The 21,059-nt window shown below is 42.2% G+C and overlaps 1 protein-coding gene across 4 annotated transcripts in view; it reads right to left on the bottom strand.

Annotated features, from left to right (window-relative positions):
• The window catches only part of LOC121577563 (inositol 1,4,5-trisphosphate receptor type 1), a 157,511-nt gene extending 138,210 nt beyond the window's left edge, over positions 1-19,301 (bottom strand). For all 4 annotated transcript variants that reach the window (XR_006002656.1, XM_041891269.1, XM_041891270.1 and 1 more), the window contains exons 1-3: positions 19,136-19,301; positions 17,247-17,365; positions 12,850-12,920 (exon numbers count right to left, since the gene is read on the bottom strand). Coding sequence is in view for 3 of the 4 variants with exons in the window: in XM_041891269.1 (XP_041747203.1) it covers positions 12,850-12,920; positions 17,247-17,338 (163 nt within the window). In the remaining variant the exon portion in view is untranslated. The remainder of the gene's footprint in view (positions 1-12,849; positions 12,921-17,246; positions 17,366-19,135) is intronic.
• Positions 19,302-21,059: the final 1,758 nt, after the last annotated feature.

The following is a 21,059-nucleotide window of genomic DNA, read 5'->3' as shown; positions in this document are numbered from 1 at the left end:
TTTTGGCTAGAGAGGGGTATTATAACCAGCCCATTAAAATGCCTTGCATACTGGAGATGGTCAGTGCCAAAATCACACTTCATACAGTGGGGAAAAAAAGTATTTAGTCAGCCACCAATTGTGCAAGTTCTCCCACTTAAAAAGATGAGAGAGGCCTGTAATTTTCATCATAGGTACACGTCAACTATGACAGACAAAATGAGAAAAAAAATTCCAGAAAATCACATTGTAGGATTTTTAATGAATTTATTGGCATATGATGGTGGAAAATAAGTATTTGGTCAATAACAAAAGTTTCTCAATACTTTGTTATATACACTTTGTTGGCAATGACACAGGTCAAACGTTTTCTGTAAGTCTTCACAAGGTTTTCACACACTGTTGCTGGTATTTTGGCCCATTCCTCCATGCAGATCTCCTCTAGAGCAGTGATGTTTTGGGGCTGTCGCTGGGCAACACAGACTTTCAACTCCCTCCAAAGATTTTCTATGGGGTTGAGATCTGGAGACTGGCTAGGCCACTCCAGGACCTTGAAATGCTTCTTACGAAGCCACTCCTTCGTTGCCCGGGGCGGTGTGTTTGGGATCATTGTCATGCTGAAAGACCCAGCCACGTTTCATCTTCAATGCCCTTGCTGATGGAAGGAGGGTTTCACTCAAAATCTCACGATACATGGCCCCATTCATTCTTTCCTTTACACGGATCAGTCGTCCTGGTCCCTTTGCAGAAAAACAGCCCCAAAGCATGATGTTTCCAACCCCATGCTTCACAGTAGGTATGGTGTTCTTTGGATGCAACTCAGCATTCTTTGTCCTCCAAACATGACGAGTTGAGTTTTTACCAAAAAGTTATATTTTGGTTTCATCTGACCATATGACATTCTCCCAATCCTCTTCTGGATCATCCAAATGCACTTCAGACGGGCCTGGACATGTACTGGCTTAAGCAGGGGGACACGTCTCGCACTGCAGGATTTGAGTCCCTGGCGGCGTAGTGTGTTACTGATGGTTGGCTTTGTTACTTTGGTCCCAGCTCTCTGCAGGTCATTCACTAGGTCCCCCCGTGTGGTTCTGGGATTTTGCTCACCGTTCTTGTGATCATTTTGACCCCACGGGGTGAGATCTTGCGTGGAGCCCCAGATCGAGGGAGATTATCAGTGGTCTTGTATGTCTTCCATTTCCTAATAATTGCTCCCACAGTTGATTTCTTCAAACCAAGCTGCTTACCTATCGCAGATTCAGTCTTCCCAGCCTGGTGCAGGTCTACAATTTAGTTTTTGGTGTCCTTTGACAGCTCTTTGGTCTTGGCCATTGTGAAGTTTGGAGTGTGACTGTTTGAGGTTGTGGACAGGTGTATTTTATCTGATAACAAGTTCAAACAGGTGCCATTAATACAGGTAACGAGTGGAGGACAGAGGAGCCTCTGAAAGAAGTTGTTACAGGTCTGTGAGAGCCAGAAATCTTGCTTGTTTGTAGGTGACCAAATACTTATTTTCCACCATAATTTGCAAATAAATTCATTAAAATCCTACAATGGGATTTTCTGGATTTTTTTCCTCAATTTGTCTGTCATAGTTGACGTGTACCTATGATGAAAATTACAGGCCTCTCTCATCTTTTTAAGTGGGAGAACTTGCACAATTGGTGGCTGACTAAATACTTTTTTTCCCCACTGTATGTGTATATAGAATGAAAACCCCAAACACGTTCATTAAATTGATCTAGCAGCTGAATAGTTAATATGGAGACTACATAAGTGTTGCAAAGTAGATCTCTCTCTCTCCCTCTCCCTCTCTCCAGTCGTTGCAGCAGCAAAGTGACCAAATAAGGCTAGCCAGAGCAGTGGAGTGGGAAAAGAAAGAGAGAGGAGTGGACTCCATCAACTCCCCTCTCAATCATCCCTCCCTCCCTCCAAGCTCTCCTCAAGCTAACAGCTGTTTCTGCCCCCTTTTCTCTAGGATATGGTTTACACCATACAGTCCAAAACAGGTTCAGACAAACAAATAAGAGAAAGTGGTGTCGGGAGAGAAAGAGAGCGAGAAAGAGGAAAGTGAAGATGGAGGGAGGAGCTCTGATCTATTCCCTTAGAGCGCAATGCTCTGTACAGAGCGGCCCTTTGAAATGTGTGTAGCTTGTGTGTGTGCGCGTGCACATGGGTGTGTCCAAAACAGATGTTCCGTCTCTATCGATGGGGCTGATAAAACACATCCACCAGAGTCGAAATGGAGTGAAATGGCAGAGGAATGCAGGATACCACAGGGCAGTCGGACCGACTGAGAAATACATCTCAACTACCACAAAACAAGTAGCTAATTCCCTCCCTCCTCCTCCTCTGTCAGCCAGCTGTGGGAGACATCAGGGAATTCTGTGGACGCTCCTTCTCAGAATTCCCATTCGGACTCCGGGAAAAGGGGCGGGGAGATCGCTCTGAGGGCGACCTGGTAAACTGCGGCAGTTAATGATTCGAAACGTTGTTGACATTCCTGGTTTTAGCTGGCTGGTATTAGCAGAATATACTGTCTACGCATCACAGAACAGGACTATGACCCACTGATTGTCAACTCATGAGCTCACAGTCATGGACTCCTAATGGAGACCAAAGTGGAGCTAGCTAAACCACAAGACAATATGGCAAGCAAGCACAGCCCTTGAGAGTACAGAATAATTCAGAGATTGGACGCCCCCACTAAGTAGCCTAGTATTTCCCCAAGATTTCCCCCCCTTGGCGAGGCACAAAGGACCCTGAAGCAACATTCAGGGCGGCAAACATCAAAACATTCAAATTAAACCAATAAAGGCAACAAAACAACAGAGCTCAGACGTGCTGCCTCTGTCTTGAAAGCTGAAAGGAAAAACAGCGACACACACTGTGTCCTCAGAACATGGCCTTACACAAACACAGAGAGACAGAGACCCAGAAACAACAGCGACACACACTGTGTCCTCAGAACATGGCCTTACACAAACACAGAGAGACAGAGACCCAGAAAGATAGAGCGACAGAAAGAGACAGCAACAGAGACAGCAACAGAGACAGCAACAGAGAGAGCAACAGAGACAGCAACAGAGACAGCAACAGAGAGAGCAACAGAGAGAGCAACAGAGAGAGCAACAGAGACAGCAACAGAGAGAGCAACAGAGAGAGCAACAGAGAGAGCAACAGAGAGAGCAACAGAGAGAGCGAGAGCTATCAAAGGCCTGCCGCCAGGAATAGGGAGGCCTGTCTGGCCTGGTGGAGAGACTCAATAGCCAGAACCATCTCTAATCCAGACAACCTCAGAGGTCTGGGTCTATCCTCTGTTCTTATCCTGTTTCACAGTTTATAGAGGAAGCAACCTCTCAGCTTTATTGCATGTCCCAGACAATGGCGGAGTCTCGATGCTCTTCAACAGCTTCCTTCCCTTGCCTAACCTCTCCTTTACCTCATTGACAGGTAAGATCAATATGCTGAAGACATATCCACACCACACCTGGTAGCTAGGCCTTGTATTTTCAACATCTGGTTTGAGCCTGTGAAGTATAGAGCTGTTTAATGACCCAGTACACATCCATCTACGCAACTTTAGCTGTGACCACGAAGAAAGCAGGATGAAGGGAGGATAAAGGGAGGAGCAAAACAAACAGATGACAAAACCAGCCTCTGTCCAGCAGGAGAGATCCCTCTAATGTCTTCCACATGCTCTCACATTCTGTTATTCACCAACAAAATAGCTTCTATAAAACACACAAAGAGAAGGTTCTGTTCCTTCTCAGGTGGAACAAAAACATTCCAATCTTGTTCACTGTCAATTATCTTAGAAACAGAGTTTGTCCTGACTTCTTCGAGGACGGTTACTCCTGAGGAGACGGTAATGAGAAGGTTTTGAGAGAGATCATTGTGGAACGGAGCTAGCTTTATATATGCAACAAAGGTGGACATTATAACTGTGTTCACGAGAGGAATGGATGAGTCATCTCAAGCAACAACTACAACTTTTCAGAACATTCATAACTGCTACAGAAAGATCTACACAGCACAGACCATTCACTGAGCAGAGGTCCTATGTGCTTAAGGGAAAACTGAACAAGGTGAGATGATGAAAACAATGGGTCACTAGGTTTGTCACATGATGAAGATTAGATTAGTCTGCAACTTAAACACAATAAAGATGTGTCTGTCAACACAACAACTCCACACCATATTTGTTCATAAACACACAATCCTGCAATCACGCCTGGTGATTCCACAGTTATGGAACTGAAGGAATATGAGTTCTAATTTGGTCACGTTGAGCAGCAGTTGTCCAACCATTTCAGCACCAGAATGTATATGGTTGGATGATGGAGGTGAGAATGTTGACATGAGCCTTTATTTATGTGAACCCCAGCCTTTGCTGAGATGTAGCGACATGGACAGATGTGCAGTGCCTTCATAAAGTATGCCTTCACACACCTTGACTTTTCTATATTTTCTTGTGTTACAAAGTGCGATTAAAATAGATTTGTCATTTTTTGTCAACGATCTACACAAAATACTCTTTATTGTCAAAGTGGAATAAAAAAAAAAAAAACTTGATTAATTAAAAATAAAACGCTAATATATTTTGATTAGATAAGTATTTAACCCCGAGTCACTACATGTTAGAATCACCTTTGGAAGCGATTACAGCTGAGTCTCTCTGGGTAAGTCTCTTCAGAGATTTGCAAACCTGGATTGCACAATATTTGGCCATTATTCTTTTTTAAATTCTTCAAGCTCTGTCAAGTTGGTTGTTGATCATTGTTAGACAGCCATTTTCATGTCTTGCCATAGACTTCTAAGACGATTTAAGTCAAAACTGTAACTAGGCCACTCTTGGTAAGTACCTCCAGTTACCTTGCATTTTAGTTTTTTGTCCTGATGAAAGGTGGATGTGTCTCCCAGTGTCTGATGGAAAGCAGACTGAACCATGGTTTCCTCTAGGACCTTGCCTGTGCTTAGCTCTATTCCTTTTTTTTTTTATCCTAAAAAACTCCTTAGTCCTTGCTTATGACAAGCACACCCATAACATGATGCAGCCAGCACCATGCTTGAAAATATGAAGAGTGGTACTCCGTGATGTGTTGGGTTGGATTTGCCCCAAACATAACACTTTGTATTCGGGACAAAAAGTTAATTTATTTGCCACATTTTTTGCAGTATTACTTTAGTGCCTTATTGCAAACAGGATGCATGTTTTCACTCTGTCATTTAGGTTAGTATTGTGGAGTAACTATAATGTTGTTGATCCATCCTCAGTTTTCTCCTATCACAGCCATTTAACTCCGTAACTGGTTATAAAATTATCATTGGCCTCTGGTGAAATCCCTGAGTGGTTTCACTCTTCTCCATCAACTGAGTTAGGAAGGACGCCTGTATCTTTGTAGTGTCTGGGTGTATTAATACAGCATCCAAAGTGTAATTACTAACTTCCCCATGCTCAAAAGGGATATTCAATGTCTGCTTTTTTATTTTTACCCATCTACCAATAGGTGTCCTTCTTTGCGAGGTATTGGAAAACCTTCCTGGTCCATTTTAAATTTGGCCTGTAACACAACGAAATGTGGAAATCGCAGAGCAAAGACGTTTAGGGACCGGGGAGAAAATGCGATAACAAGAAAATAAAAAAGGGGAATGATTTTCGGTGCAAAATGTCCAAATTACATCAGTTTGACCGGTTGTAAGGAAATATACTGTAAAAAATATTAAACATATAAAGTGTTGGTCCCATGTTTCATGAGCTAAAATAAAAGATCCCAGAAATGTTCCATATGCACAAAAAGCTTATTTCTCTCAAATTTTGTGCACAAATTTGTTGACATCCCTGTTAGTGAGCATTTCTCCTTTGCCAAGATAATCCATTCACCTGACAGGTGAGGCATATCAAGAAGCTGATTAAACAGCTTCCTCTCATCACCATATTTGGTAGCGAGTGGAAACGCCAACCAGGATGCTTCACATTTAAACATCCAGTGAAATATCGGGCTCATTGTTCTAGGTGGCCACAAAATGAAGAAATTATTAAACTGATGTTGGACAATCAAATTCGATATGTAAATAAACAACATTTGTTAAGGCTGGTTCATTGAGAGAAAGCTTATTTTACAATGCTCCTGTGAAATGTGGCCCGCGCCATACATTTATGAAAGCACTTGTTTCCAAAGCTCAAATTATATCAGACTCTTTTTACAGTTCTAATGGATGATGTTAATAAATGTAATGTTTATTGTAAATTGAACTATCGTGGGGTCGTGACTTGTGTCTTATGTGATAGGCAGTTGGCTGCCTAGTGATTGCAACATTGTAACTCTCCGATGTGAATAGTTGGCAATGATGTCTCGTTTCCAAGTGCTACTGAATAAGCGCAACTGAAATGCATCCATTGCGAATGACACACATCGTTACTCTAGTCTATCAATCCACTCCAAATCTTTATACTATACATGACACAGGGGCGGCATAGAATGAATCTAGCCTAGGGCGGCAGCAGAACTGCTAGGAGCGGGCCTGACAAACACAATCATTTGCCTCCAATTTACTTGCATGTGCGGTGGACCTTGGCCTGCTCAAAGTGAGCCGGTGCTGTTGGGAAGTCAAAACTGTCCAACTCCTTGGAGCAGCTTGCTATGCGCATCAGCCTCGTTACTTTGTTCTCGAGGCCATCTTTACTCTGTTTTGGAGAAAGAATCCCCTCTCGGCTGGCACACTGGAAACGGGGATAATCACATAATCTTCGCCAAAGTTGCCCTTATGAGGACCTTGTGTCTTTTGTGTGAGTAAAAATAGAAACACACCCGACACTAATTTCCAAACAGCTTGAGGATTTATTAGCCTATGAAGTATATTTGCCTTTGAAGTTGGAGCTCATCGACTTGTATTTCCATCAATTAATAAAAACATTATTTTGCAATGGATGTTCGTTTTTTTTGGGACAATTTGGCCAGCCACTATTTTATCAGCTTTTCATAACGGAAACCCTTCTGTCTACCGGTGTCACCCCCGCCTTCCACTAGCTACTCCGGTACACAACAGGCGGGAGCGACACTGTGTGCTAACTCGCTTGCCATCTACTCTACTGGAGCGCCCCTGTCTACGTACTGGAATTATAGCTTAAAAATGGACCAATAAGTATAAAGAGGGGTTGCTGCAGATGCAGGAATGCCCACATGCAGGAACACCCCGAATTGCAGGCCGCAGTTGCACCCTTCTCACTTTTTCTGCCCGTTCCCAAAAGCACTTGGTGTGTAAGCTATTTGGCGCACGTACAATTAGGCTCTAAAGCTTATAGGCTTACGAACTAATGCCAGATGGTCCAAAATAATGAAAGATAAACCTCAATTTAGCCTATAGATATAAATTGCACAAGAATGATACATTAAATAATTTTTGAAGGTAATGTTTTCTCTTTATTCAACCCTACTAGGATGTCCAAATGTCCTGGATTGTGTGGGACAGTCCTGCATTTTGTCCCTTTGTCCCGCATTTCACAAATTCAAACACCAATAATAAAAAAGAAAAGTTGATTTGTCCCATATTTCAGTCAGACATTCCGACCGGTCTCTTGCAGTCACGTTGCACTTATGAAAAAATATATACAGCTCTGGAAAAAATTAAGAGACCACTGCAAATGTTTCTTTAATCAGCATCTCTACATGTATGACAGCCATTCCATTCCAGTGTCTGTTGAATTCCAACACAGGCACACCTCATTCTACTGAATTAGGTGATCACCTGAATCAAATCTTATTTAACAAGGGAAAGTATAAAAACCACTGCTGTGGTCATCACTATCATCTTGCAATAGGACCAGCTGGATGGCAAAAACAGTGCTAATAGTACCTCAAAAGTAATATTAATCAAAAAATAACTATTGACCATGCCAAAAGAGTTGAAAAGGAAAGTTTTGAGTGAGGAAAAGAAGGGTTCAATTCTGGCTTTACTGGCAGAGGGATACAGTGAGCGTCAGGTTGCTTCCATCCTTAGAATTTCAAAGACGGCGGTTCATAAGAACAAGGTCAAGCAGCAGACATTGGGGACAACAAAGCTACAGACCGGCAGAGGGCGAAAATGACTCTCTACTGACCGGGATGACCGCCAACTCATTCGAATGTCACTCAACAACCGTAGGATGACATCAAGTGACCTACAAAAAGAATGGCAAACGGAAGCTGGGGTGAAGTGCAAGGCGAGGACGGTTTGAAACAGGCTCCTAGGGGCAGGGCTGAAGTCGTGCAAAGCTAGAAAAAAGCCCTTCATCAATGAGAAGCAAAGAAAAGCCAGGCTGAGGTTTGCAAAAGACCATAACGATTGGACCGTAGAGGACTGGAGTAAGGTCATCTTCTCTGATGAGTCCAATTTTCAGCTTTGCCCAACACCTGGTCGTCTAATGGTTAGACGGAGACCTTGAGAGGCCTACAAGCCACAGTGTCTCGCACCCACTGTGAAATTTGGTGGAGGATCGGTGATGATCTGGGGGTGCTTCAGCAAGGCTGGAATCGGGCAGATTTGTCTTTGTGAAGGACGCATGAATCAAGCCACATACAAGGTTGTCCTGGAAGAAAACTTGCTTCCTTTTGCTCTGACATTGTTCCCCAACTCTGAGGATTGGTTTTTCCAGCAGGACAATGTACCATGCCACACAGCCAGGTCAATCAAGGTGTGGATGGAGGACCACCAGATCAAGACCCTGTCATGGCCAGCCCAATCTCCAGACCTGAACCCCATTGAAAACTTCTGGAATGTGATCAAGAGGAAGATGGATGGTCACAAGCCATCAAACAAAGCCGAGCTGCTTGAATTTTTGAGCCAGGAGTGGCATAAAGTCACCCAACATCAATGTGAAAGACTGGTGGTGAGCATGCCAAGACGCATGAAAGCTGTGATTGAAAATCAGGTTTATTCCACCAAATATTGATTTCTGAACTCTTCCTAAGTTAAAACATTAGTATTGTGTTGTTTAAAAATGAACATGAACTTATTTTCTTTGCATTATTCGAGGTCTGACAACACTGCATCTTTTTTTGTTATTTTGACCAGTTGTCATTTTCTGCAAATAAATGCTCTAAATGACAATATCTTTATTTGGAAGAAATGTTAGTAGTTTGTAGAATAAAACAAAAAAATTAATTTCACCCAAACACATACCTATAAATAGTCAAACCAAAGAAACGTATATTTTTGCAGTGGTCTCTTAATTTTTTCCAGAGCTGTATATATTAAGGGTGTGGTAGCTTAAATGTTTGTATGCCTGCAAAATTGTGTGTGCGTGCCTGTAAAGTGGGGTGTGTCTGCTTACATTGGGAGGAAATGGTATGCATACCTCAGCAGTGAGGCCTGGTGGCCTGGGTTAGTCTGGCCCTCAGCCAGCAGCAGGCTAAAGTAAGGAGGGTTATCTCCACCGTCTTTCACAGCAGCAACACAGAAATGCTGCATCCCTCCCAGCACACTATTTAATCTCTCCGAGGAGGAACTCTCCAAAATGGACGGAACACAGGGGGACTGTGCTCTATGCAGAAGTTGATCTAGGATCAGCTTACCCTCCCCAGATCATAACCATAACCATTAGGGAATGTAAAACTAACCTAAGATCAGTGTTTCACTCTAGGGGTAACCTCATCCTACACCGGAGGCCATCCAGCGGACACACACTACCTCCCCAGGAAGTCTCAAAAAAGCACTTACCAACCTAAAGTTTGGGGAGAAAATAGAAATGGAAGTACAGTAACTCCCACTGAGTATACACAGTGGTTTTTAGTGCTTGGCTAATGTTAAAAACAATAGGAAGAGACCGTTTCTTGTTTGGTTTAACGTCTGGAAAGAACATCCCATAAATAGGTACAAAGATATTCCAAATGAGAGTCCCATTTTGGTATAAGAATGAATTAGATCAGTTGAGGTCACAGTAGTGTTAGCCAAGCAGGCTACATCTCACCCTATACTAGCATCTTTTACTCTACCAACAACAATGCTCTTACTGTTAGAATATAGGCTACTTCAGGTTACAGCCCTGGTTAAAGCCTTACAGGACACACACACACAATTCGCCCTGAAATGAGTATACTCCTTTACTCACCCTCAAGGATTGGCAAGCATTGGATTGGTTCAATTTTGAATCCTAAACACGGTAATCCAATGCTTTCAAATCTGTAAGGGTCAGTGAGCGAGTGTGTACTTCACATTGAAGGGAGTTTAATGGAATCGGGCTACAGTCTATAGACCAATCCTATTCAAACCTTGAGGGAGCCACTGCCAGCTACAGCCATCATAATCACAGAAGGAGCATGACAACACCAATGAAGTTTTCACTGCCTGTGAACCTCTCGGTCTCCCTCTCCTTCCTTCCTTCCCTAGCTACTCTACCCACTCTCCCTCCTTCTTTCTCTCCCCGTCTCAGAGTCCCTGGTGATAAGAAGTGTCGCCAACACATGTCATCGCCACCAGTAGATTGGTCTATGCAGGGGGGGTTGCCATGGCCACTTTGATCACTTACTGGGAGTGCACACACAGACATAAACACACAGATAACTTTACTGAACATACACACAGATAACTTTACTGAATATACACACGCAACTTTACTGCACAGAAAGACAGACGGACAGAGAGACAGAGACAGAGTAGCCTCCTAGGGTTTGCGTTGGTAACAATCTCCAAGGAGGAGACAAACTCAGAACTTCCATGGGACATCAACAGTCATTCAGTGTGCTCTATCTAAGGAAAAAAAGCTTTAAGGGTTATAAATACAGTACAATCTCCCTGCTTCGCTCTATCAGACTGCAGCTAATGGGCACAATGTATGCTAGACAGAGCCCCACTCGCCTTCAGCCACATCGTGTAATGTAGCAACTAATATAACTCCTAGTATGTGGAATGCTTGTTAGTCTCAACTCCTTACAGCCATGCTGAAAAATCCTAATTTGCTCCTCTCAGGGTGACACTTACACCTACCATGGATCCAAATTACACCATCACAAAACACCATGCTTTTCTCACCTCTTCAGCTATATACACACAATAATACAGCCAATTGCTAAAACCTCACATAAATGGAACATGGAACGTCCACGCATATTGAAATGATGAACATACAGCAGTGCCGTGAAAAAGTATTTTCCCCTTTCTGATTCTCTCTATTTTTTCTCTACTGAATGTTATCAGATCTTTAACCAAAACCTAATATTAGATAAAGGGAACCCGAGTTAACAAATAACAAAAACAATTGTTACTTATTTTATTTATTTAATTAACAAAGTTATACAACACCCAATTCCCCTGTGTGAAAAAGTAATTACCCCTTACACTCAATAACTGGTTGTACCACCCTTTAGCTGCAATGACTGCAACCAAATGCTTCCTGTAGTTGTTGATCAGTCTCTCACATCGCTGTGGATGAATTTTGACCCACTCTTGCATGCAGAACTGCTTTAACTCAGCAACATTTGTGGGTTTTCAAGCATGAACTGCTTGTTTCAAGTCCTTCCACAACATCTCAATTGGGATTAGGTCAGGACTTTGACTAGGCCATTCCAAAACTACAAATGTGTCGCTTTGTAACCATTTTCATGTACACATGATTTTATTTTGGATCATTGTCTTGCTGCATGACCCAGCTGCGCTTCAGCTTCAGCTCACAGATGGATAGCCTGACATTCTCCTGTAGAATTCTCTGATACATTGCAGAATTCGTCCAGGTCCTGAGGCAGCAAAGCATCCCCAAACCATCACACTACCACAACCATGCTTGACCGTTGGTATGAGGTTCTTACTGTGGAATGCAGTGTTTGGTTTCCGCCAGGCATAATGGGACCCATGTCATCCAAAAAGTTGACTCAAGTTTGCCAAAAAGCACCTGGATGATCATCAAGATTCTTGGAAGAATGTTCTATGGACAGATGAGTCAAAAGTATAACTTTTTGGAAAACATGGGCCATTATAGCCACTTCATATGCGCACTCGCTCCGTAATGGGAAAAATATCCTTTCTATTTTATTCAGCTGTTCAATTATATTCTTCTTACTATAAAATCATATGAAATAAAATAATGTCATGGGATATTAAGCATATGTTGTCAGCTAAATGAACAAGCCTACAGCCTATAGCATGGAGCACAGACAGATAACATAGGCCTACAGTAGGCCAACTCCTACACTGTTCTTCTGAAATACATTTTCTTCATAGCATAATGTTCTTTAGACCTGACTAAAATAAATAATGGATTTATTGTGATGGTGTATATTAAATTGATTTATTATACTTTTTTTTATGTAGATGTTCCAAAGGCCCGCATCAGCGGCTTGTATGTGTGGAGGCCTGGAGATGCTAAACGTGTATGTTAATTAACGGTCAATTACCTTGAGACGTGAGTATTTTGCATGACAATAACCGGCAGACAAAATTTCATGACCGCCATAGCCCTAGTCGCAAGTTCAGTTGTACTTCCTGTGATGGAGCTATATATAGCCCAACTGCAAACACCCGGATAAAACATCTTCCGTGAGCCTCAATATGTTCACAGCATGACATCTGAGCACAAAGCATAGACAAGATGATACACAAACAATACACACATACACTGATAAGAAAAGCTGATACAAACACACACAGATACAAGCATTCATACACACACACACACACACACACACACACACACAACAGCATCAAAGAGAGCAGTGCTTTTTGAAGTCCATGTGGACAGGGAGGGATACTGGCGATATCACCATAGAAACGCAGTGTAATACAATAAGAAACATCTCCAGTGGAACACACTGTGTAAACAGGCTGGATTTACTGAGGTGACATGATGCTGCGCAAGCTGCTATAGTAGGATGAGAGGGGACGATACCATTCTCTTACCTCTGAACTTTTTGGGGGGGTTGTTCAGGTCCCCTGTGTCAGGCTGTACCACACAGCGGTCATCTACCAGCCTGTGGAGAGAGTGGAGAGAGGAGACAATGACGGATGTCAAGTCAGAAACACACAGAGAGTCGGCCACACACCTTTCACATGCAAATAAACATGAACAGTTTCAACATAATAAATGTGCACCACATATAAAAATGTGCAAGCACACAGCTCTCTTTATTTTTCATATATAAGCCCCTGGCTCCAAACAAATGTGTACCCCTTTCCACAAGGGTTTTTGATTCTGGGTTAGGGTATATCTGCAAGAAACCAGCATATTTTCACATCGAAGGCTTTTATTTCAACTCATTGTTTTACAATAAAACCCTCCATTACATCCAAGTCCATTGTCAGCCTGAGATCTTGCAATAAAGCACCACGTACACCCATAAAAAGTACACTGTGTTTTCATAACACTTAACTACAGAGCTCTGTTTATTTTGACTCCCTCAGTCACTATATTTAGACCAATCACATACTTGTGATTACACCATGAGGTTTCTTGTATTGCCGTGGCTCCTCTACAGTCCACCCAATTATGAAATAGAAATGAGAGTGAGGATTAGCTGGCCACTGCCAGTGGGCGAACTGGCTAGCATTCCTGCCCGTGACAAATGTAGCTTTTTACTGGCTCATAATAACGGCTGCCTGGACCCCGGCCAGATCCCACATCCATCACAGTCGTGTTCCCGTGGAGTTTACACACACACAGACAGTCGTACTACACATGGACCTGTCTGTCTGCACCAGGGATACACCGCTCTGAACATGACACAACACACGGAGGCTCTGGTCTACAGTGTCTACCTCTGCAGAGCATTATACAGCATAGCTATACTGAGCATCTGATTCGTATTATAGTAAGTTGTCAGAAAAGAGAACCTATGACTAGGGCTGTGGCGGTCATTCAATTTTGTCAGCCGGTGATTGTCATTCAAATAACTGCCGGTCTTACGGTAATTGACCGTTAATTAACATAAACCAATGTAACATCTCCAGGCATCCACACAGCCTACAAGCCACTGATGCGGACCTTTGGAACATACACATTTTAAAAAGTTTAATAAATCCATTTAATATAGTCTACACCATCACAATAAATCCATTATTTGTTTTAGGCAGGTCTAAAGAAACATTATGATGAAAATGTAGTCTATTTCAGAAGAACAGAATAGCATATTCTGAGTCGTCCTGATGTTAGGCCCTGATCTGGCTATGCCATATGGCTGTGGGCTACACTAGTTCATTTAGCAGACAATATTAGCTTATATTCACGTGGCATTATTTTATAGTAAGAACAATACAACTGAATATAGCTGAATAAAATAGAAAGCATATATTTTTCCCCAAAGATTTGAAGGAGTGCGCTTTTCTGTGTTGAGCGGCTAACAAAGAAACAGGTCCTCATATATGCTTAATTTAGAGTTATTTATGCAACTTTAGTTGTGATACAAATGGTTAAAATGTATTACAATTCAAAACATATAGGCTAAGGCTGCATGATGCAATGAATTATGATTAGAAAAATATTGCATGAAAGGCAACACTGCTCTGTTTCTTGCACAGGCTGCCCACACTTCATCAGTCTCTCATTCACAATTTGACAAGCACTTGTCATGATGCATGTGACTATATGATTTGAAAAAGTCGCAAAAGAATGCATGCGCTGTGCATCATTCACAAGAGATAATATTTTCACCATTCAGACTATTCTCAATTTAATCTTGTCTTTACATACAGTGACTTGCGAAAGTATTCACCCCCCTTGGCATTTTTTCTATTTTGTTGCCTTACAACCTGGAATTAAAATGGATTTTGGGGGGTTTTGTATCATTTGATTTACACAACATGCCTACCAATTTTTTTAAACAAACAAGAAATAAGACAAAAAAACTTGAGCGTGCTAACTATTCATGTGACACTTAGATTGCACACAGGTGGACTTTATTTAACTAATTATGTGACTTCTGAAGGTAATTGGTTGCACCAGATCTTATTTATGTGCTTCATAGCAAAGGGGGTGAATACATATGCACGCACCACTTTTCTGTTATTTATTTTTAGGAATTTTTTGAAACAAGTTATTTTTTCATTTCACTTCACCAATGTGGACTATTCTGTGCATGTCCATTACATAAAATCCAAATAAAAATAAATTTAAATTAGATTGTAATGCAACAAAATAGGAAAAATGCCAAGGGGGATGAATACTTTTGCAAGGCACTGTATACTAAATAATATGTGTGCAATTAGTTTTAATTTAGAATAATATATATGCAATTAGTTTTAATTTAGAATGGGCCATTATCATGCACCTGTCGGAACAGAGGCAGGCTAAAAAAAGATGTCATCCGTATGCACTTGAATAACAAATGGAGGATTATTTTCCGGCGCTTTATTTTCATGCCAGCCAGGTAGGCTACTCCAGTTGTAAAGCGAAGCAATGTGCTTAATATTAGGAAAGTTGAGGAATAAATATAGTAGGCCTAACCTATAGAAACCTGATGGGATCCTCCTCTTTTTAATAGAGGCCATGAAAACTATTTTCTCACGCAATTGCATTGCCTACAGAAATGTTGCGCAACAGCTGAGGAGCTGGCTCTCGCTGTGCAACAGGTGGGGTTCCAGGGATCCTGAGCCTCTAGCAAGCACTAGCTTTACTAATCATCCACCTGCTGTGTCACAGCCACCCCCTTGTAAATCACATGTAAACAGCACCAAACCAGCAGTCGATGGCTTGTCTTCGCAAACTGGATTAAATACTCTTCAAATACATTGTCTGAGCAGCAGAGAGCATGAAATATCATCAATGTATAGCCACAGCAAGTAAGTGAGTGAGTGACTAGAACTGTGGCAGAAGCACATTAATAATGTTATGGCATGTCTTATAAGTTCCTGTATAGACTACAGTGCACACTATGCACACAGTGCAAATTGACCGCAAGAAGCCCAAACAGATATAACATTTGACTAAAAATAGGAAAAATGCCAAGGGGGATGAATACTTTTGCAAGGCACTGTATACTAAATAATATGTGTGCAATTAGTTTTAATTTAGAATAATATATATAGAATAATATAGAATAATATATATAAAACTTAATCATTTGAAACCTTACTTACATTTGCATACGATCACATATCTCTGTAGTATGCGTGGGAATATTTGGAACAGATTTTCAAAATTAAAATAATTTGTTGCTGATTTGCTGGTGTTTTTACAGTATTTATTTACAGGGGGCGCCAGTTAGGGAAACCTGTTCTAGGAGAATTCCTGTAGAGTGCATTTACAAGTTCTCACTGGTATTATGACCCTATATTTATTTTCTCTCTTGCTCATACACACACAAACATATCTTATCATTGTGTGTCCAATATTGTCTATGGATCACCAACAGTCTACACATACTATACACAGGCACCCTCCCTACCTTTCTCCATCTGGGTTAAATCCTTTCTCCCTCCCAGACACATCTCTCTCTCACACACACACACCCACCTTATCAGTGTGTTCATTAGTTCCCCCCTATTTCCCATTCTTCCCAGCCTACATACTATCATGGTCATGGAGCCACCCAGGACCAGACTTCCACTTCAAAGGGCTTAGTTTGCCCAGCACTGTTCTTTGGGAAAGTGGAAATGTCATTTACCCTTCCAAACCACTCTATATCAGTGGCCCACAGATGGCAGAGGGGCCCCTGAGCAGCACACACACAGCCCTGCGTGCCAGTACCTCCCTGCAACTTTCAGACTCACAGGCCACAACACCTCTCCTGTGATTCATCTCCACAGCATTCCTCTCTCAAACACACACTCATCTTACTGTTGGGACTCACACACCACCACTACAGACTAAGGTCCTTTATATATGCACTGCAGACCTTAATGACCTTCTCAAGTTTACATTAAGCTATGAATTTACCCTTAAAGGGATAGCTCCCTCCACAATTAAAGTTTGTCAGGCATGTTCAGACCTCAAAAGCAGGTGAGTTCATGTCCCATGGCATCTGCTGAGTAGATGCAGCTTTATTCCTCCATCCCAAATGATTGGGAAAGATATAGGCACCATCTAAAATTATTACATTAGACCAGGTCTGTTCAATGTCGGTCCTGGAGGGCCAAACCACTTCTGGTTTTCATCATTTCCTTCTAATCAGGGACTGATTCAGGCCTGAGACACCAGGTGAGTGCAATTAAGGTAGAAACAAAAAAACTGAAGTGTTTCGGCCATCCAGGACCGGAATTGAACAGCCCTGTGTTAGAAGAGCAATGTGCCCACCATTGTCATTCATTTGAGATGGTAAGTGATAATTGCTAAAGGAGAGAAGGGATAGGTGAACTTAACTCACCCCAGAGTGCTGATGAAACCATTAGTGGAGCCCTCTGCATACAGGGAGCAGATGTCCCCGATGTGCAGAAAACTGGACATCTTATCTGACATGTCTCACACACACACACTGGGCCACACCTGGAGGAGAGGAGAGGCAGGAATTTTACCACCATAGAAATAGAATCACAACACACACATTAAAGACCTGGGCAGGTCACATGGTCAGGAATAACTCAGGAACATAAGAGTGACATTTGGTACGTCTTCACTTTGTCAGGTCATCCTCCTAACCCTGTGAACTGTAAAGACATTACAGTCCTGCATGATAATATATAAATCATAGTTTATTTGCATTACAAATGAACAGGGAATCAAATCAAACTGGGGGTAAAATTGTAACATGAATGTGTATCTTGGAAACACAAGGCCTTGCCATCAGTGGATTTCAGATTCCAGCATCCACCTTGGATTTCCCTACATGACATTGTTCTAATGGAGCAGACCGTTGGTTTCCCAGTTCCAGTGAGGTGCATCGGAACAGAGGAAACCTGGAGAGAAAGGTAGCAGGAGGATTTGCATGGGGCCAGGCACTATCTGATGCTCCAACCTGGTGTAGCTGCGTGGGTGGGTGAGGGGTAAACAGTTAATGATTAGGAGAGGCAGAGAGAAACAGGAAGGACATGCAGCTGTGTGTAGTAGACCTGCTCTGGGCTATAGGGTGGAAAGAGTGATAGACCAGTCAGTTCACTGTGTTTTATTGTAACACTGATCCAGGCTGGGTTACAATCAGGGTTGGATTCAATCCCCTTTCAATTCTTTCAATTCAGGGAATGAAGTGAAAATGGCCCTTACTTTGTATTGGACTAGGACTGAATTGTAAAAGGAGTGACCCCAACCCTGATTAGTGGTTAGAATACAATGAATAAGGTCATGACTATTGGGGTGACACGTGGTCTAGTGCATGGTTAATGTACTACAGGTGTCACAGTGCCTAGTGAGTAAAGCAGTGTCCTGTGTTGTGTTGTTTAGAGCCTAGAGTCCAGTTGTTTTCCTGACCACTTAGTCTCGTGTTACCATACCCCCCATGTCTCGTTCACCATGAACAGCGAGGACTCCTGGAAACCGAGGCTACAGACCAAAACCGAGGCTACAGACCACTTGACCTGTCCAGGAAAAACTCCAGACCCTAACTGTAGGCTGTCATTGGGGCTTAGAGCTTTTCCTGTTCATGTGGCTGGTAAAGAAAAACTCCTGGAACATATTGTACCTCTTGAGTCCTGACTCACATTGGTGACATTTCAGTCTTTCAGAACTCAATGACTGAGCTCCTACTGTGCAAGTTTAGTAGCCTACCTACACACATATGTATTATTTGCCTACACTGCAACATCACCCATGAGTGAGTACACAGAGGTTGATCTTAACATATGTTCAGACCAGTCATCTTATAAACATACTCAAAGAAAAAAAACATGGAGAACAATTCACCCCATCATACCACCTCAAAACAACATAGCCAAACAATTAGTAGGCAACAGTAACGCATGACATAGGCTACTGTAACTTATGTTCATCAACATGATGCCCAAGTCAATGGGCAAATTGTCAGCATCAAATCCATGACCATGTTCAGCCCATCTCAGGCTACCTTACAGGGTAACGTTAGCCTACAAAATCACTTCCAACTTTACTGAACTTCAACACATCCCTGAGACGAGTTGCCTAATAAATGTGGAAGTCTGTCTCTCAGCTCGGGAAAAAAATGCTTTCACCAGCGTCAGTGCAAGAAATCATGACTGCCCGTTCATAAGGACATATATTGTTGCGCTTCTTCCCTCGCCACAAGTAATACATATTTAACAGGCGGGGATGCTACCCCAAACTGTACAGAGTTGTGCTAAACTTTACCTTCGCTGTGGTAAGTATTTGTGAACGACGCGCGCGGCTGGATCAACGGGACAGCATTACAGCGACATACCGCTTTCAGGTAATCTATAGCACGGAGATGCCGTCAGCGAGTAGAGTCCGATTTCTTTTTACAGCTAATCACCCTGCCATCCGTTCGTTGCCTACATCAGCGCTCTTCCCCGCTCTAAACTCTGTAGCCTCTCAGAAAACACTGGTCTCTGGGAAATGATGTTTCTTGAATGGTTATTTCAGATAAGTAACAAAACCGAAAGCACATTTAAGACTACAACTCCCACTGTGTGTTGGAGCGTTGCACGGAAACTTCTCCATCCAAGCTTTAGACAAATTGCTGAAGGAAGTGACATTGAATTTTCGATCAAGAAATACACTCACACATGCTATTATGGCACACATTGATCAGGATTTAACTTTACTGATGGCAACACAACTAATATCAATAATACATATACTGAGCTCGCCTCAACGTGAAAATATGATTGCGTTTCTAAAACGTTTTTTTTTTTAAAGGGGGTAGATCAGTTTCTACTTTACAAGTAGCTATGAACTAAATGTCTTTTGAGTATCTGCTGCCTTGTTACATTTTGACAGTAGAGTTACCGCCGTACATGAAGCAGTTGGGAAAGTGGTGGTATGTGCTAATTGTAGGGGTGGCCATGGGGCTGGGGATCAGACATGTCCAGTGCGAGAGAAGCAGGTTGAGGTTTCCAGGGTAAGAGTAGAGAAGAAATTGTCATATGCGGAGGCAGTGAAGAAAGTAGAGGAAGAGGGGTCAAGGGGGAGGAGTGGTGAGAGTAGGATATATGTACCAGTACAGTGGGATAGGCAAGCAAGTGATATATGTTTCAGTAAGATTGGATTTTTAGCGTTTATAGCAATGTTTATTAATTGTACTGCAGGGATGGAACGTAAGTCGAAGAAAATTGAGGTTGTGGTGGCAGCTGCAGAGAGATAATTGGGTGTGCGAGACTTGACAGCAGAAGAGTTACAGGGAGTGTTAATGTTAAGTGGTGATGTCCCATCATTTCAGGTTGAGGGCATGAGGTAGAAGTGAGTATATTTAAATAGTGGAGAAGGGTGGGGTTAATTATTAGTAATAGTTTTGAATTTGTGAGTGTTGTGTTAGATGGTAGGGTATTTCTTTGCTTTATTTTATTTTTCAAGCAAAAGAAAAGGGAGTTGGTGGCGGTAATGCAACAAATTGGATGCCAACCGCCGTTAAACCTCATTGAAGAAGAAGAAGACCACTGTACATGCCTCAGCTGACTGATCACGTGACTGAGAATGCGGAAGCAGTGCTCCATCTACGAACAAGTGGCGCTTAATGAATGGTGCAACAATGTTGCTTTATTGTACGTTTTTCTTATTTTCCCTTAGTATCAAAAATTATGCGCTGTGTGTTCAAAGCAAGCCAGAGCTCTCCGTAGGCACAGAATCTGAGACGCTCGTTCCACTGGCGGCAGAGGGCTCGAGCTGTGGCTGTCACAGCCTGAAGAGAGATGCAGTTGTGGATATCGAGAGGGAAAGCACCATAACGGGAAACCTTGCTGTCACATGAGAAGCATTCAGACGAATAGGGAACAAAGACATACTCGCAGTCAGGTATGCGATTCTATCAACCTGCACTGTTGTTGCGCACAAGCCAACTTTTCACGTTCTGACGAGACGAGATTTGGAAGGATGGCCTCGCGAGACTCTTTGATAGGCCAATGTGTCTTATTGTTGGTTCAGGGTTTTAAGTACTTGTTTGTCTGTAGAGGGTTCTTGTGTCTTTCATATGGTTCTATAACTATTTCTGTTGTCTGTAGACAACCTGGTGTCAGAGTATTTCGCATTATTCTGTATGTAAATCCGAGGCACTCTGTTTAATATGTTATGTTTTGTGTGGTATGTATTAACTTGTCCA

The sequence above is a fragment of the Coregonus clupeaformis genome, chromosome 12 (assembly GCF_020615455.1).
Source record: "Coregonus clupeaformis isolate EN_2021a chromosome 12, ASM2061545v1, whole genome shotgun sequence".
Lineage (NCBI taxonomy): Eukaryota > Metazoa > Chordata > Actinopteri > Salmoniformes > Salmonidae > Coregonus > Coregonus clupeaformis.
Note: the sequence above shows the minus strand (reverse complement) of the source record. Positions and strands in the feature narration are given on the sequence as shown.